This window comes from Schistocerca gregaria, chromosome 10 (genome assembly GCF_023897955.1).
Source record: "Schistocerca gregaria isolate iqSchGreg1 chromosome 10, iqSchGreg1.2, whole genome shotgun sequence".
Taxonomy (NCBI): Eukaryota; Metazoa; Arthropoda; class Insecta; order Orthoptera; family Acrididae; genus Schistocerca; species Schistocerca gregaria.
The window spans coordinates 152,689,999-152,707,440 of record NC_064929.1 but is presented as its reverse complement, the minus strand read 5'-3'; the positions used below and the strand labels follow the sequence as shown (position 1 = coordinate 152,707,440).

Here is a 17,442-nt window from a genome sequence, read left to right as displayed (position 1 = left end):
AGGTGCCGGTAATGCGTACCGATGCGTACTGTCATAAATCAAGCACTGATTTTTACTGTCTACTTTAGAACTGTGCGACAGTATTTTGTAATTTGTATCAACAATATTTACGTTTCAAATGTATAAAATCATTTAAACTGTCATTACCTTCTTGTGTCGCCTCGATTATCACAGAAACAATGTGCCTATATGATTTCCGTATGTTGACTGGCTGCGTAGTGTATATGTGACGCAAAACCGACACAAGAGTCCTGCACCCTCCGCGCGATAATACGTTCTTTAAAGGCACATAATATAATTGAGGTTTTTAGCAGATAATCATATCGAATATTGGCAGCACCGTACTATCGAAAATATCAGTAAAACAGTAAAACGTAAGCATAGAAAATTGTTTCAAATTAATATGCTTATCGAAAACCGACAAAGACATAACACGATGCACGTTGATCTATGGATAGAAACAGAACTGTGATTTCTCTGAAGCGATTTTCTTTGGTGTGCGGTGGAGGATAGTAGTGGTAGAGACTTGAAGTTTGAAGTTAAAAATTAGGGTTTAGTTACGTGTGTCAGTATTCCTGTAAGCAGTGTAAGTCTTCACTGTTCTGTATGCGGGTAATTTTTATGGTCATATATATTGTTTGTAGGTTGACCACACTATAGGTATGTGTAGACCTATAGGTTAAATGATGCAATGCTGGACTGTGCTTTATGAAATTAAATTCTCTTTAAAATTCTGGCAGTTGTCTATTATACGCCACAATATCGACACGAGTGTGTTCTGGAATGTAATTGCACATCTTAAACAAACAGGTTTTGTCACTGGGTTTACCGTACCAGATTAACACACGTTTTTCCGCATGATGCTAAATAACCGAGACATGTTTTATCATTTTATAGAGCTCATTCCATGTACTGACAATTGCAAACTTTGTAATATATAATGATATTAATTGGTATTATATGTGGTTGCAGTAAAACAGCCAGTCGTAATGGAAGAATATGCCCGAGAACCTTGCCCATGGAGAATAGTTGACGATTGTGGTGGTGCGTTCACAATGGGTTGTTTGGGTGGTGCTGTTTTCCAGAGCATTAAAGGCTTCCGTAATGCCCCGTCGGGAATCTCCCACAGATTGATGGGCAGCCTCGCAGCGATTAAGCAAAGGTCAGTAAGATTCTGTATCATAGTAGTAGTCTTACCATTGAATACGTCAGTGGTTGTAAAAACACTCTGTATAGTTGCTTTACAACTTACTGATCTGTTTTGAAACACATTTAATGTAAGTTTAAAATTGAAATCTTTTTCGGTTATTTTGTGTATGTTGTTGGACTCATTGTTTGTTGTTGTTGTTGTTGTTGTTGTCTTCAGTCCTGAGACTGGTTTGATGCAGCTCTCCATGCTACTCTATCCTGTGCAAGCTGCTTCATCTCCCAGTACCTATTGCAACCTACATCCTTCTGAATCTGCTTAGTGTACTCATCTCTCGGTCTCCCTCTACGATTTTTACCCTCCACGCTGCCCTCCAACGCTAAATTTGTGATCCCTTGATGCCTCAAAACATGTCCTACCAACCGATCCCTTCTTCTAATCAAGTTGTGCCACAAACTTCTCTTCTCCCCAATCCTATTCAATACCTCCTCATTAGTTACGTGATCTATCCACCTTATCTTCAGTATTCTTCTGTAGCACCACATTTCGAAAGCTTCTATTCTCTTCTTGTCCAAACTAGTTATCGTCCATGTTTCACTTCCATACATGGCTACACTCCAAACAAATACTTTCAGAAACGACTTCCTGATACATAAATCTATATTCGATGTTAACAAATTTCTCTTCTTCAGAAATGCTTTCCTTGCCATTGCCAGTCTACATTTTATATCCTCTCTACTTCGACCATCATCAGTTATTTTACTTCCTAAATAGCAAAACTCCTTTACTACTTTAAGTGTCTCATTTCCTAATCTAATTCCCTCAGCATCACCCGATTTAATTTGACTACATTCCATTATCCTCGTTTTGCTTTTGTTAATGTTCATCTTATATCCTCCTTTCAAGACACTGTCCATTCCGTTCAACTGCTCTTCCAAGTCCTTTGCCGTCTCTGACAGAATTACAATGTCATCGGCGAACCTCAAAGTTTTTACTTCGTCTCCATGAATTTTAATACCTACTCCAAATTTTTCTTTTGTTTCCTTTACTGCTTGCTCAATATACAGATTGAATAACATCGGGGAGAGGCTACAACCCTGTCACACTCCTTTCCCAACCACTGCTTCCCTTTCATGCCCCTCGACTCTTATTACTGCCATCTGGTTTCTGTACAAATTAGAAATAGCCCTTCGCTCCTTGTATTTTACCCCTGCCACCTTTAGAATTTGAAAGAGAATATTCCAGTCAACATTGTCAAAAGCTTTCTCTAAGTCTACAAATGCTAGAAACGTAGGTTTGCCTTTCCTTAATCTTTCTTCTAAGATAAGTCGTAAGGTCAGTATTGCCTCACGTGTTCCAACATTTCGACGGAATCCAAACTGATCCTCCCCGAGGTCTGCATCTACCAGTTTTTCCATTCGTCTGTAAAGAATTCGCGTTAGTATTTTGCAGCCGTGGCTTATTAAACTGATAGTTCGGTAATTTTCACATCTGTCAGCACCTGCTTTCTTTGGGATTGGAATTATTATATTCTTCTTGAAGTCTGAGGGTATTTCGCCTGTCTCATACATCTTGCTCACCAGCTGGTAGAGTTTTGTCATGACTGGCTCTCCCAAGGTCGTCAGTAGTTCTAATGGAATGTTGTCTACTCCGGGGGCCTTGTTTCGACTCAGGTCTTTCAGTGCTCTGTCAAACTCTTCACGCAGTATCGTATCTCCCATTTCGTCTTCATCTACATCCTCTTCTATTTCCATAATATTGTCCTCAAGTACATCGCCCTTGTATAAACCTTCTATATACTCCTTCCACCTTTCTGCCTTCCCTTCTTTGCTTAGAACTGGGCTGCCATCTGAGCTCTTGATATTCATACACGTGGTTCTCTTCTCTCCAAAGGTCTCTTTAATTTTCCTGTAGGCAGTATCTATCTTACCCCTAGTGAGATAAGCTTCTACGTCCTTACATTTGTCCTCTAGCCATCCCTGTTTAGCCATTTTGCACTTCCTGTCGATCTCATTTTTGAGACGTTTGTATTCCTTTTTGCCTGCTTCATTTACTGCATTTTTATATTTTCTCCTTTCATCAATTAAATTCAGTATTTCTTCTGTTACCCAAGGATTTCTAGCAGCCCTCGTCTTTGTACCTACTTTATCCTCTGCTGCCTTCACTACTACATCCCTCAGAGCTACCCAATCTTCTTCTACTGTATTTCTTTCCCCTATTCCTGTCAATTGTTCCCTTATGCTCTCTTTGAAACTCTGTACAACCTCTGGTTCTTTCAGTTTATCCAGGTCCCATCTCCTTAATTTCCCACATTTTTGCAGTTTCTTCAGTTTTAATCTACAGGTCATAACCAATAGATTGTGGTCTGAGTGCACATCTGCCCCTGGAAATGTCTTACAACTTAAAACCTGGTTCTTAAATCTCTGTCTTACCATTATATAGTCTATCTGATACCTTTTAGTATCTCCAGGGTTCTTCCACGTATACAACCTTCTTTCATGATTCTTAAACCAAGTGTTAGCTATGATTAAGTTGTGCTCCGTGCAAAATTCTACTAGGCGGCTTCCTCTTTCATTTCTTAGCCCCAATCCATATTCACCTACTATGTTTCCTTCTCTCCCTTTTCCTACACTCGAATTCCAGTCACCCATTACTATTAAATTTTCGTCTCCCTTCACTATCTGAATAATTTCTTTTATTTCATCGTACATTTCTTCAATTTCTTCATCATCTGCAGAGCTAGTTGGCATATAAACTTGTACTACTGTAGTAGGTGTGGGCTTCGTATCTATCTTGGCCACAATAATGCGTTCACTATGCTGTTTGTAGTAGCTTACCCGCATTCCTATTTTCCTATTCATTATTAAACCTACTCCTGCATTACCCCTATTTGATTTTGTGTTTATAACCCTGTAGTCACCTGACCAGAGGTCTTGTTCCTCCTGCCACCGAACTTCACTAATGCCCACTATATCTAACTTTAACCTATCCATTTCCCTCTTTAAATTTTCTAACCTACCTGCGCGATTAAGGGATCTGACATTCCACGCTCCGATCCGTAGAATGCCAGTTTTCTTTCTCCTGATAACGACGTCCTCCTGAGTAGTCCCCGCCCGGAGATCCGAATGGGGGACTATTTTACCTCCGGAATATTTTACCCAAGAGGATGCCATCATCATTTAATCATACAGTAAAGCTGCATGTCCTCGGGAAAAATTACGGCTGTAGTTTCCCCTTGCTTTCAGCCGTTCGCAGTACCAGCACAGCAAGGCCGTTTTGGTTAATGTTGCAAGGCCAGATCAGTCAATCGTCCAGACTGTTGCCCCTGCAACTACTGAAAAGGCTGCTGCCCCTCTTCAGGAACCACACGTCTGTCTGGCCTCTCAACAGATACCCCTCCGTTGTGGTTGCACCTACGGTACGGCCATCTGTATCGCTGAGGCACGCAAGCCTCCCCACCAACGGCAAGGTCCATGGTTCATTGGGGGAGGACTCATTGTTTACTTCAAGAAAATGAGTTTCTGTCATTGCCTTACTTTCACAGCTGTTCTCACACTGTTTGTGTAGCCTATGATACATCTGACGGTGGATGAATTTCAAAATATATCCCATAGTTATTGTTAATTTCGGAAACTTTCAATATAATGTAGCATCCTGCATATCTGTTGAGACAATGTTTCCTTTTGTTGACGATGCCCTAATAGCAGTAAGTCTTCTTGTTCTGCTGGTTAATTTTAATCTTAGTTACCGCCTGATGGTGTTGACTAATGCCTTCATTAAAATGCCAAACATAAATGTATCTTTGAATTCCAGTATGTGTAATGTGTGCTGTATAATAGCACATATCTCATATGATTCCATTTGTTGAATTTAAACTCAAAATCATTCTTGTCATCTTTGAACCCAATGCAGACCTCAGGCTATACTAAAGATCGTATCCACTACATTCCTTCTAAAATATAGTATAAACTTAAAACAATATATTTTCAATGTTTATTTTTCTGTTTGTGAAGCTACCTTGGGGTCAGTTTTCTTGTTGCTGCAGGGTTTGCTGTTTTGCAGTTTTAAATTTCAATAAGAACGCTGCAAAAATGAAGTTGCGAATAAGGTCTATAATTTATTCTTAAAATCTGTCTGCAAATTTCTTATGGTCAGGATTAAAGATGCTTCCAAATGGAGAAATCGGTAAATAATTTGTCTCGGAAAAGATGACTCATGGCATTTCAGTGTCACAACAGATTAGAAATGTCCAGCACGCTAGAAGTGGTGAATCGTTAAGTATGGTAGGCACCGTAGGCATTAGGGTGCCCATTGTTTCATGCTTACTCAGTACAAAGAGTACTTACTTCTAATGCTGCTGTACTTAGCTTAGCAGTCTTATGTCAAAATTGATGGAGAAAGATTACCAGTATAAGGCTGTTAGATAAAATGAATCAGAATTTCATAGACTGTAAAATCATTCTAGAGCATCTTTCATCTTTCTATCAGTTCCCATAAAGACTCGGTATGGAAATTGACAGTGTGTTCGTGAGCATAGGTACTGTTGTGGGGTGGTGAGAGAATAAGGGTCTCGTGCAGGAAGCCAGTGTGTTGTTAGTGGTATGGCACGTATGCTCGTCAGTGGAAGTGACAGCGGTCCAGTAGAGCAGTGCTAGAGGTGGATTGGTGTATTGCACATTTCAAACTGTGCTCAAGTTTAGTCCCCCCCCCCCCCCCAGTTGTGGGGGAAAGGAATGCACGTGGTGATTTACTTGTGAAAACACCACAGAGCCCTTTAGTTAATTGTCCGGAGGCATTTCTTGGAACACATGCTGTAATTATTGTACTGATTTTCAGTGTATTGCTTGACTTGGTATAACTCCTGTCATATAAAACCAGTGTTTGTTTTCATGTTTCATTGAAGATTACCACTTGGTTTTGAACCAAGTGTGACAACGTTTCATCACTTTAACAATCTTCAGCAAGTAGGAATGAGTATGCTAGAAATAAAGACAGAATTATCTCTTCTATACAATAGATATACATACATCTCCAGCCTAACTGATGGAAGTATTGTATTTGTTCCACGTACACTCAGTGTAATACATTTTTTAGTGTGAGCATTGCCAACCACTTGATGCTTGTTTGCAGAAGTCATGAGAATGGTGTGTTATGTGGTGAACACAGTGCACATAAAATGCATTTGCATTTTCATTCACCGTAGAAAGACACCATGTGTGCCCTTTGTTCACCATGCGTGGTTTAACCCTTAGATTGTCAAAGTAACAATCTAGCATTACCCTCTACTGATGCCACTACTGTCAGAGGCCGATTTGTCAGGACTCTGTTTACTTTCACTTTAGCTTATAAAATTAACTGCTACATTTAGTTAGGTACTGCATTGTTAGTTTGTTTGGCTGTCTGCTTAATACTAATATATTTACGTTTCGTTATTTTGTCTGATGTTTTTGTATAGCATTGTTGTTTAATATTGTTTCTGCCCTATTTCTCTTTAAGTTAATGTTATTTTGTTTATTTCATTCACTTCTTAAATTTATTTTTTAAAAAATGACTTATTGGAAAATACTAGTGCTACAGAGTATTTTAGTGAAAGTAGTAGTGGTTAACAAAGTCACAATTATGTTCACTAAAGTGATTGCATCTGAAACACTAAAACCACCATCACACCCATTTCACAAGGTACGTGCACTAAGGCATGTGCCACCAGTGGGGATCTTCTGGAACTGAATATTTCAATTTATTTTTCAATTCTGGGTTACTTCAAATAGTCGTCACTGAAACAAATTGCTCGTGGAAGCAATTTATGTCTAAACATGCTGCTACTGTGTCCAGCCCGTATAAAAATGGAAGGATAGTTTGTTTAGTTGATTCGGGGGAGGGGACCAAACAGCGAAGTCATTGGTCCTGCTGGATTAGAGAAGGATGGGGGACTGAAATCGGCCGTGCCCTTTCAAAGGAACAATCCTGGCATTAGCCTGAAGTGATTTACCTGCTGTGAAGTGTCCACTGATATGAAACTTCCTGGTAGATTAAAACTGTGTACCAGACACACACTCGCATCACAAGTGTGTGCAATTACAGTTCTCCTAATTGAGGCAGTCGGTCCATTCTTTGTGCTGCTGACATGTTGCCACTGTTCTCAAGGAAGATCCAATCACTATACTGCATGGAGGGGCCTTGAATCAGACGTAATATCCACACAGCACAAGATGAAGTAGTGGGTTTCAACTATTGGGTCTGTAACACCTTGAATTCTAAATTGTCTTAATTCTTCATCTGTCAATTCTGTTTATGTTGGGTGCCAGTAGAAGACAGCAGGAGGAAAGCTGAAGCTAAATTCCATGTTGTGGAAATCATTTGCGTAAGAGGATTGTGTAGCCACACTATTGCACAGACTACTGTTTGGAGAACATACCAGTAGGTATCCCTGGCATAGAGAAGCAAATGAGTTGATAACCAATAAGTCAAGAGGTCCAGATGGAATCCCAATTCAGTTGTACAAGGAGTACGCTCCGGAAGCAGTCCCTTGCTTAGCTTGTGTTATTGTGAATCTCTTGTACAGTGCAAAGTCCCAAGCGACTGGAAAAATGTGCAAGTTACTCCCGTTTATAAGAAGGGTAAGAGCACGGATCTTCAAAAGTACAGACCAATCTCCTTAACCTTAGTTTGCTGCAAAATTCTTGAACATATTCTGGAAACATTCAGACTTTATCATAAATTTTTTCGAGTCAGAAAAGCTTCCGCCACAAACCAGTGTGGATTTAGAAACAACTATCCATGGGAAGCTCTTCGTAATTGTTTTTCACGTGACATCCTGTGAACTGTGGATGAAGGGCAACAAGCAGACTCCTTATTACTAGATTTTCTGAAAATGTTTGACACTGTCAATGCTCGCTGATTAGATTACCAGGTACATATATTTTGTGATGCCTTCTTAAGAAACAGAACAAAATACATTGTCCTCAGTGGTGAGTGTACATCAGAGAAATTGGTACCATCAAGAATCCTGCAGGGGAGCATAATACAACCACTCACTCTTGTTCTCTTTATACATAAATGAAGCAGCAATCTTTGACTGTTTGTTGAAGATGTTGTGCTGTATGGCAAGATGTCGTCATTGACGAGGAGAATATGAAATAACTGAGAAAATGGCAACTTGCTTGTAATGTAGAAAAATGTCAGGTAATTCAGATGAGTAGGAAAAGCTATCCTCTAAGGTTTGAATACAATGTAAGTAGTGTGCCGCTTTGCACAGTCATGTTCATTGAAAATTTAAGTGTAACATTGCAAAGCCATATGAAATAAAATGAGTGCATAAGGGTGCTAGTAGGAAAGCCAAATGGTCAACTTTGGTTTTTTGGCAGGATTTTAGAAAAGTGTAGCTCATCTATAAAGGTGACTGCACAAATAACAGTAGTGAGACCTTTTCTTGAGTACAGCTAGTGTTTTGGATTTGCACCAGGTCAGATTAAAGGAAGACTGAAGCAGTCCAGAGGTGTACTGCCATATTTGTTACCGTTAGGTTCGATCAAGATGCAAGTGTTATGGAGATGCTTTCTGGACTCAAATGTGAATTTCTGGAGGAAAGATGAAAATCTTTATGGAAAAACTGTTGAGAAATTTTAAGAAAACAAGATTTTAAGTTGACTGCACAAAGTTACTTTAGGAGATGAGTCCGGCGGGCAATAGGAGCATACAATTATCTTACGCTCACCCCTGACATTGAGTCTTGCCCAAATAGTCTCACATGCATCTTCAATTTCTACATTGGTAGACTTCAGTTTCTTGTCTACTGTGACAGATACGCTGCCTCCATTTCCCATTTGCCTGTCCTTCCGGTATACACTTAAATTTTCTCAAAAATTTCACTGCTATCGATTTCAGGTGTCAACCAGCTTTCTGTGCCTAGTATTATGAGTGCTTCACTGCTTTTTAGGACTGCTTCAAACTCGGGCACTTTGTTGCAATGATGTGGCAGTTTATCATTAGGGTTTTAATACTCACCTGTGGCAGGCATGTCTTTGAATCTTACACTGATACTTCTGGGTTATCTGGATTGGATGAAGAGTCACCTGATCTAAAACAAAGAACCGGAAATATGGAAGCATGCAGTCCCGCCCGTCTGCTTTGGCGGAAACTTCCATAAACCACGATTCCAATACGGCGCATATAAAGTCGTTACGTACACATTATGAAGACGAAAATACATCAAAAAACACACACACACTCCACAAAAAGCCTAATGACACTAATGGGACAAGCGCGGGAAATGGGAATTTTTGGGTGGGAACAAACTAAATATAAACAAATTTAGACACCCACCTCCATGCAAAACGACAAAAAAAAGCTGACATCACAGAATTCCCCAGATACCACTAAACACAATATCATCTGAAATCGGACACTTCCCTTCACCTATATAGCTCAACATGATATCTAGAAACATGCCACATGAACAAACCAAACTCTGCGCCATCATGACATCACACACAACACCACCCTTACATCACGGGTCAAAACCGACATGTGGAATCGGACACTTCTGTTGACCCAAAGAACCTTATGTGCATCCCACACAGTCAGCTACCTGAGTAGCAGGCTTTAATGTGTAGTGCATACCTGACTAATTTAGGGGGAGCTGGCAGTTCTCAAGCCTATTGCGCAAGTTCAGGAAGTCACTGCTTAGCTGGTTACAGAACGTTCGAAGTATCTGGTTCAGTAGTTCCATTTGATTCAGAATCAAAGGAGCATGATCAGTTCTGGGGAAGTGCTCCAGTTTGTGAGCTTCTTTGGTACACCATTCATAGGGCTGGTCTTCTCAACCTCTGCCAGTCGCTGGAAAGACCCAAGGAAGACCTCACAGCCCAATCGACAAGCATAATTTGTTCCAATGTGCTCTACAATCTGCAGTTAGTTGCACCCTGTTCCCTCAATAGCTGTTGGAACAGCCTCTTAAACATGTTGAATGAGGCTACCAGGCATACACACTAAGTGCACCTGGTGTCCTTTCCTGTCCCTTGCTGCCATTTCCTTAAGGGGGTACCATCCTTCCCCATGCATTTGAAGTGCCGATGAGTAATAGAACCCCCACTCTTCTGCGTTTGCCGCTTCCTGGCACCGGGCAAAACAGGTTACCCCAGAACAGGTGAAGTGAGCTCCACTGACCCATTTTAAGTGAAAGCAGGACCTCAAACTTTTTGGTTAGGGGGATCGATAAAACACCGTAAGTCCTCCATGGTCCCCTTCCACCCTGTACTGGACACTTAGATCTACCATTGACATGTCACAATCAAGTGGAGGAGTGATGACAGATCTTAAACTTCTCACAGAGGAGACAGGAACCACAGGAGAGGATATTACTTGTTCCTCTGCTACAGGTATCACAGATACTTGACTCTCAAGAGATCTTGCAACACACCAATTTGCAGCAACTGCCAATTGTTTGACAGTGGTCAGGCCACTTTCCAGCAGCTAAAGGCCCCGTCAACAATCAAACGTGTTGGAAAAATTGCTCTTTTCTAGCCACTGATTTGTCAAGCAAACCTGTGACATTTAAACAATGTTCCAGTTTAACCTCACTTTGAAGCAGACACTGTCCATCTTTGTAAGTAATTTGACAGTAATCTAAACTCCCACAAATGCAGACAAACCAATCCTGGCACAGATTCCAGCACTGTGTTTGAAGAAGAAGAAGACTATAGTCCAGGGAATGGTGTAAAATGAGAGATTTGCCTGTAAATATCCGATAAAGGAAACATTATCCTCCTAAAGGAGCAAAATTATGTTGAGCTCACTCTTATCTAGCCACGGATGTATCAAACAAGCCTGTACACTTACCAAGAATGCTTGTTAGTTTAACCTTACTTTTAAAGCAGGTATTTCGGCACTACTGAAAATGGCAACAGATGCAGATAATGAATGCATTTCTAGTAGCATGGAGAGCTGCACCAAGTCACTCTTCAGACTGAAGACCACAAAAACACCACCACTTACTCTGGCAGTGAGTTAAAAAGACATTGCTCCAGGGAATTTTTAAAAATTATAGAGAAATATATAACTGAAAACCTGTTATGGGGGAATATTACATTAAGAACCTGATGATTACATCAACTTTCTGTCGATTGACGGTGAAAAGTTCAATAACTTGTTTGCCATTACTTCACCTTCACATTGAAAAAGAAGACCCAAGTATGCAGAAAATTTGTTCTGTTCTACTTATCCCTTTAGGACAGCTCAGTAAAGTATCACATTGTAGTAACATATTGCCCACATTGTCTGTGAAAGAACCAGAAAACTTATATTTTATTTCATCCCACTTGTTTGTGATTGTATGTGTAAAATATTGATTTTGTTCATAACCTTTCAATGTGTAATACATGACTGGAAAAAATTCTATACCTCTACCATGTTTGTAATTGTCAGCACTGTTTCATACTTCAGTTTTCCATGGCTGTGGAAATTCACAATATGAGACACACAGTACTAAAACAATTTTTCACGAAATATATGCAGTGAAATATCATCACAAATAATGTCTGCCATCTTGTCGAATTTTCTGTCAATCAACAGTTTTGGCAAAAACATCAAACACAATTTATGCTTCACAAACATGTCAGACACCGCCATACACGCTCAAATATTTGGCAAGCATATTTAAGTATGACAAAAGTGTTTGATCATTTATGGGGGCCTTAAAGGAAGTTTATGCAAATGTGTCCTGTTTTAAGAGAGAGATTGGTGTAGAAGTGATGATAATTAACAAGTGCTGTTAAATTTTGAAACAGAGTGGTGAGGAAAAGCAACCATACCCCATATAAAAGAAATATTTATCAGTGGCACACACAGTGTATTGGTAAAAGTAATTCAGCTATCTATCATGTTAACCACATAACAATGGATCAGTATTTGTTAACTGGTGTTATATTTCTGCAAATGTAAACCACCTGGAAAACATGAAATTTATTTACCTACTAGCTGTTTTCCTTTAGTTGCTACCTACGTACATACATAAATACATACATATATACAAAAATAGACTACATGTTGCATATAAAGCTATACACATAGCAGGTATATTTAAATGAAGTTTAAAATATTAGTGTATTTCAGTATTTTGGTGCTTTGAAAATTTGTGTGTGTGTGTGTGTGTGTGTGTGTGTGTGACAGTTTGAAGTTCCCATTAAATAATTGTGTGTGAAGTTTTGCTCCTACATCATGTTGAGATGAAATTTATGTCCACAGGTCTCCTATCATAGCTGGAAACTTTGCCGTATGGGGAGGCATGTTCTCAACTATTGACTGTACACTAGTACACTTCCGACAGAAAGAGGATCCATGGAACTCAATTATATCGGGTGCAGCAACAGGTGGAATCCTGGCGGCTCGATCAGGCTTGCCAACCATGGTAGGCAGTGCTGTTGTCGGAGGAGTCCTCCTCGCCCTAATTGAAGGGATCGGCATAATGGTAACAAGACTCACGGCTGACCAGTTCCGACCTGCCAGTCCAATAATGGAAGACCCTGGCCAACTAGGCAGACCACCGAATGTACAATAGCATAATACGAACAGCCGTTAGTTACCGAATTCCCTGTTATGCCAGTGGACAAATCTTTTGTGATTCTATGCGGTGAGCATATTTGTAGTGCTCTTCAGAAACTTGGCATTTTCTGCCTGTGATTTAGGACCTTTGAGGATTACTGGCACATGTTCAGATCTTTTTTGTAAATAACTGTAATGTATATAATTCCATAATTTTATGTACTGTTTTAGTAATAGATGAAGGTGAAGCAATAGTTTTTGATTTTGAAATTTGAGAGTTGTTTCATTTTTTAATACAACTGTGCACCATTACTGGTACAGTTTTTTATTTAACATAATGTTAAAATGTGTTCCTTACTGTACATCAGTGTCCTGTTACTAGTCATCATGTGTGCACATCTGATAACATTCCTTGTCATTTTTTTTCGGCTCAAAGAAATATTATAAATTTACTGATCGTTTCGTGACTCTGCTTCCAGTCATTTCATTTTCCGATTGTTGGTATTAGATGAGAGAATAGACTAGTAAAATATGCTGTGGCATGATCTCAGACTATAGTGTGATGTAAATACAGAATTTAAAGTCAGTTGGCATCGGCTGGGAAGAAAGAATTCTTATGATTTGTAATTCAACAGCCAGTTATTTTTCTGATTCCTAATGTGGAAAAATAATGAACAGATGTTGCCTGTTATTGCTGTTAAATGTTTCCACTCCTCTAAAAACTACTGATTAGCTGCATTGTGTGGTGGTCTTCCCTGCCTTTATAAAATACTACTCTTCTTGATACGTTGAATGTCAGCAGAAGTTATTAACAGTTCAAAGCATATACTGTTCACTAACAAAATTAATGTTCACACACACTCAAAATTGTATTTAATACTTCCATGTGGGCAGATTTAAAACAGGTACACAAATGACATCAACATATTGGTGCCAACTGGTGGTTTGTTTACGCTAGACAAAATGTCCACGTCACATGTTGCACTGCATAATGTTTATGATGGAGTGTGCATCTTAATAATGTAGTTTCAATGTTAAAGATCTGAAAGAATGGGAAAAGTGTGGTAGCTGAAAGTACAGATCTAAATAATTTAACAACAAACTGAACTAATCTAGGTGCTGAATTGTGAAAATAAACAATAAGAAAAACTTCCTAGTTTTAAGTTCTTGCTTAGTGCTTTAGTGCGCGCACACACACACACACACACACACACACACACACACACACACACAGATTGTAGTCACTGGGCGCAACATTGGGGGTGTGCGGAGCATGATTTCGAATTTCCCATCGAAACGATGTGATGAGATCTTTGGTCTGATTCACCACATGCGGACGGGCATTGTCTTGCAACAGAACAATGCCCTTGCTCAACTTCCATGGACTGTTGCTTTGATTCTGGTGTGACATAGGCCACCCATGTTAAATTGCCCGCAACAATTTGGCTTAAGAAATTGTCACTGTCGTCGTGGTACTGCTCACGGAAAATCAATGCATTGTCTAAACATTTGGTTTTTTGCACATCCGTCAACATTTTCGGTACCTAATGTGCGCACAATTTTCAGTGATTCGACTGCTTGGTCACAATGCCATACAAAACACTAAGAAACATTAGGAAAGTCATCACACAAGGAGGAAATCTTAAAGCGTCTGTTTTCTCTCACCTTACTGTCCCCTTCCTGCACCAAACTTTCATTAACGACCGAAGGATGTCCGCTCTGTTGTTCATCATACACATTGGTGCGCCCATCTTTAAATGCTCTCACCCTCTTTCTTAACATTCCATCACTCGTAATGTTTTCTCTGTAAACTGCACAGATCTCATGATGAATATCGATCGCTTTTAGGCCTTTAGCACTAAGAAATCTTATAACAGCCCATACTTCAGTCGGCAGCACTAAGTATTATTGGAAGCATCTTAAACACTCGGTACACAACGTATACAAAGAATGAGACTGTAATGGCACCATTGCATAGATTAAGGTACAGGCTTTCATGTAAAAATAAAATTTAGATACCTTAGCACATCTTTTTCTAATTTCAAAACAGTACTTATTTTAAAACACGCCTCGTACATTACGTCACGAATAATTTGGTAATGGTTACTGTGGGGTCCTGCCCGCTCGTCTCTTACAGGGTGCCTAAAGGATCTTGGATAGCTATAAAACAATTAAAGAATATCAAATTAATATTTGTAATAACAATAAAGTAAATTGGCAGTACTTAACTTTGGTCTACAATGGTGTCACAGGCGATGGGCGACATGCAAATAATCAAAGTCCTTCGCTAATTACAATGTCCATGTATGCAAGTGATATAAGGCACAATTCTCAGTGTAACAGTTAGGATGATTGCTCATCCAATGGCAGGTATACTACTCTCCAGCCGAGGCTGGCAAAACCCGCGTATATATTCTCTTCATATAGTAGTCGCGCCTGTCAAGGTGCAGTCCTAGTCAGTGGGCTATTGGCTGTCATCTCACAGCCTTCTCTGCTCTTGCGTTCATCATCTTCGTGCCGGCCCTTGTCATTATGCTGGAGCAGTTACAGTTTAACTACATGAAGACAAACTAAAAACCATCTCAGAAATTTCATGATATTTACAGACTGACTTGCCGTATTGTCACAGAAATGAATGCGAACTACTGACTGGCTGAAGTATAGTTAGTTTCATTTTCTATGGATCATTTTGCACAATAAATAGCAGTAATGTGGAAGGAATCATTTTGCATCCACATCCCTAATTTGTACATATGGTTATATTCAACATATCTAAGTGTTTTTCTTTGTATAAAACAGTAATAAATTAAAGATCAGACTTAGTAATTCCTACCCATTTGCAGGTTAACTTTATCGTTTACCTAGGTTACAACGTTAGTAATAACTTCTTCAGAACCGGCAAAAAATTAATATTATAATGTGCTAGTAAATTATATTAGATATGGTCATCCTACAGGATGCAACGTGTAGTTCTTACATAAAATATTATTTAAATGTTTGCCTAAAATAAGCCATGTCCTAAGTCAACTTTATAAAACTTGATGCAGAACCATAAGGTTTTGTCACTTCTATTAACTAAGCTGTAGCACATTCACTTTAGGACCGTTGTATGGGCCTCGTCGTGTGACTAGACTGCGGACCGCGAGGGCTTCACGGTCTGCCCTACAGAGGGCGGCGCGCATGTGCGAGACGTATAGAATCAAACTCTTATTACGCTCGTGTCAGATAACATTTTTGCTATGAATTAATTTTTTACTCTACTATTGTAAGTTACAGTATCCAGCATGACTACATTTTACATTCTACTACAGAGCCCAATAAACTGACAACAAATCTCTTATGAACATCTGTAGGAAAGCTTCTATAATTACAGAAACTGTAATGGTCACATGCATTACTAAGGCCGATAAGGGAACACTATTATCGTTTCTACAAAAGAGAATATATTCAGAAAACGGAAATGTTCTTTCAAGAGAAGCATCATACCACTAGAGGTAGACCCAACACCCACTGTACAGAGGGATATTAGAGCAAGTCTTAGCAGTACTATGAAGTTGATCGGAGAATTTAGAAAAAGGCATTGATAAACATGAACCCCAACCCCCCAACACTGAGGAGTCAATTTAAGCGCCACAAAATTTCCCATCTGATCTGCCCTATTGTGGATAGCACCAATAGTGCTTATCATAAATTAGTGAGACATTTACATTATAAGATTACAAAATATTTTGTTTCAAAATAATATTTCAATTAAAAATTCAGTGGACCTAGCCAACAGACTTAAAACCATAACATGTTCAGAAATACACCAAATTAGTGTCATTTGACATCATTAGGTGTACACATCTGTACCAGTGGATCAGACCTTGAACATTACAGTACAAAACTTAAAGTACCACGAAAAAAATTATCCATCAAAATTGATGAGGTAATGTTACTTCTTACAATGACTCTTAAGTACAGTTACTTTTCATTCAATAAAAAATTATATTCACAGCTATGTGGCCTAGCTAAGGGGAGTCCACTTGCATGTATCATGTCTGAAATTTTTATAAATTCTCTGGAATTGTTTTTTTCTGGAATTAGTGAAAAACATTATCTTTTATGCGAGATACGTGGATGACATTCTTCTACTGGTTCATAATTCTCCAGAAGGAATAAAGCAAATTTTTGCAATGTTTAACAGTCTACATGAAAAAATATTCACACAAGAATTGGAATCAGCTGATAGATCACTAAATTATCTTGATTTAACATTGACTATTAAATATGCTAAAATAGAGTTCAACATATCGGAAGGCAAACTTATTCAGACATAATCATCCCGGCCGATTCAACCCACCCCCAAGCGCATAAAATGGTGTTTTTGTATCCTAGTATCCATCGAGCGATTTCTATTCCATTGTCAGATGTCAACCTCGAAAGAGAATTAAAAATTCTCGAGAGTATTGCACAATAATGGCTATGATCCAAAGATAGTGAGGCAGTTAGATCATAAGAAAATGCAAAAAAGGACGACGACTTTAGTAAACACACATACTCAAACCCAAGATCAGACCAAGAAATGGTTGTTGGTTCCTTATATAGGTAATGTCTCCTACAAGATAGGGCACCTGTTGAAAAATTCAGGTTTTAATATTTCCTTCTCGACGAGTAATAGTTTAAAAAAAAAAATTATTTCATCCCATTGAGAAAAAACTGTGATAAGTCAGCGAAATCAGGCGTCTATAAGATGTGTGATGATTGCCCATGTTATA

The 17,442-nt window shown here is 39.0% G+C and overlaps 1 protein-coding gene across 4 annotated transcripts; it reads left to right on the top strand.

Moving 5' to 3' along the window:
- Window positions 1-464: 464 nt before the first annotated feature.
- Window positions 465-13,152, top strand: LOC126293401 (mitochondrial import inner membrane translocase subunit Tim17-B-like). 4 transcript variants are annotated; one of them, XM_049986613.1, is made up of 3 exons: window positions 465-612; window positions 973-1,162; window positions 12,389-13,152. In XM_049986613.1, exons 2-3 carry the CDS (start codon window positions 990-992, stop codon window positions 12,699-12,701), a joined length of 486 nt encoding a protein of 161 aa, XP_049842570.1. In that variant the 5' UTR covers window positions 465-612; window positions 973-989; the 3' UTR covers window positions 12,702-13,152. The 4 variants fall into 4 exon arrangements, with proteins under 4 accessions (XP_049842570.1, XP_049842568.1, XP_049842569.1 ...); XM_049986611.1 differs by having other exon boundaries at window positions 465-660; XM_049986612.1 differs by having other exon boundaries at window positions 466-577.
- Window positions 13,153-17,442: the final 4,290 nt, after the last annotated feature.

Excerpts from the sequence above, each read along its gene's own strand:
- LOC126293401 (XM_049986613.1), top strand. The coding sequence starts at position 990 with ATGGAAGAATATGCCCGAGAACCTTGCCCATGGAGAATAGTTGACGAT. Across the intron at positions 1,163-12,388 it reads CTCGCAGCGATTAAGCAAAG|GTCTCCTATCATAGCTGGAA; the intron begins GTCAGTAAGATT and ends TTATGTCCACAG.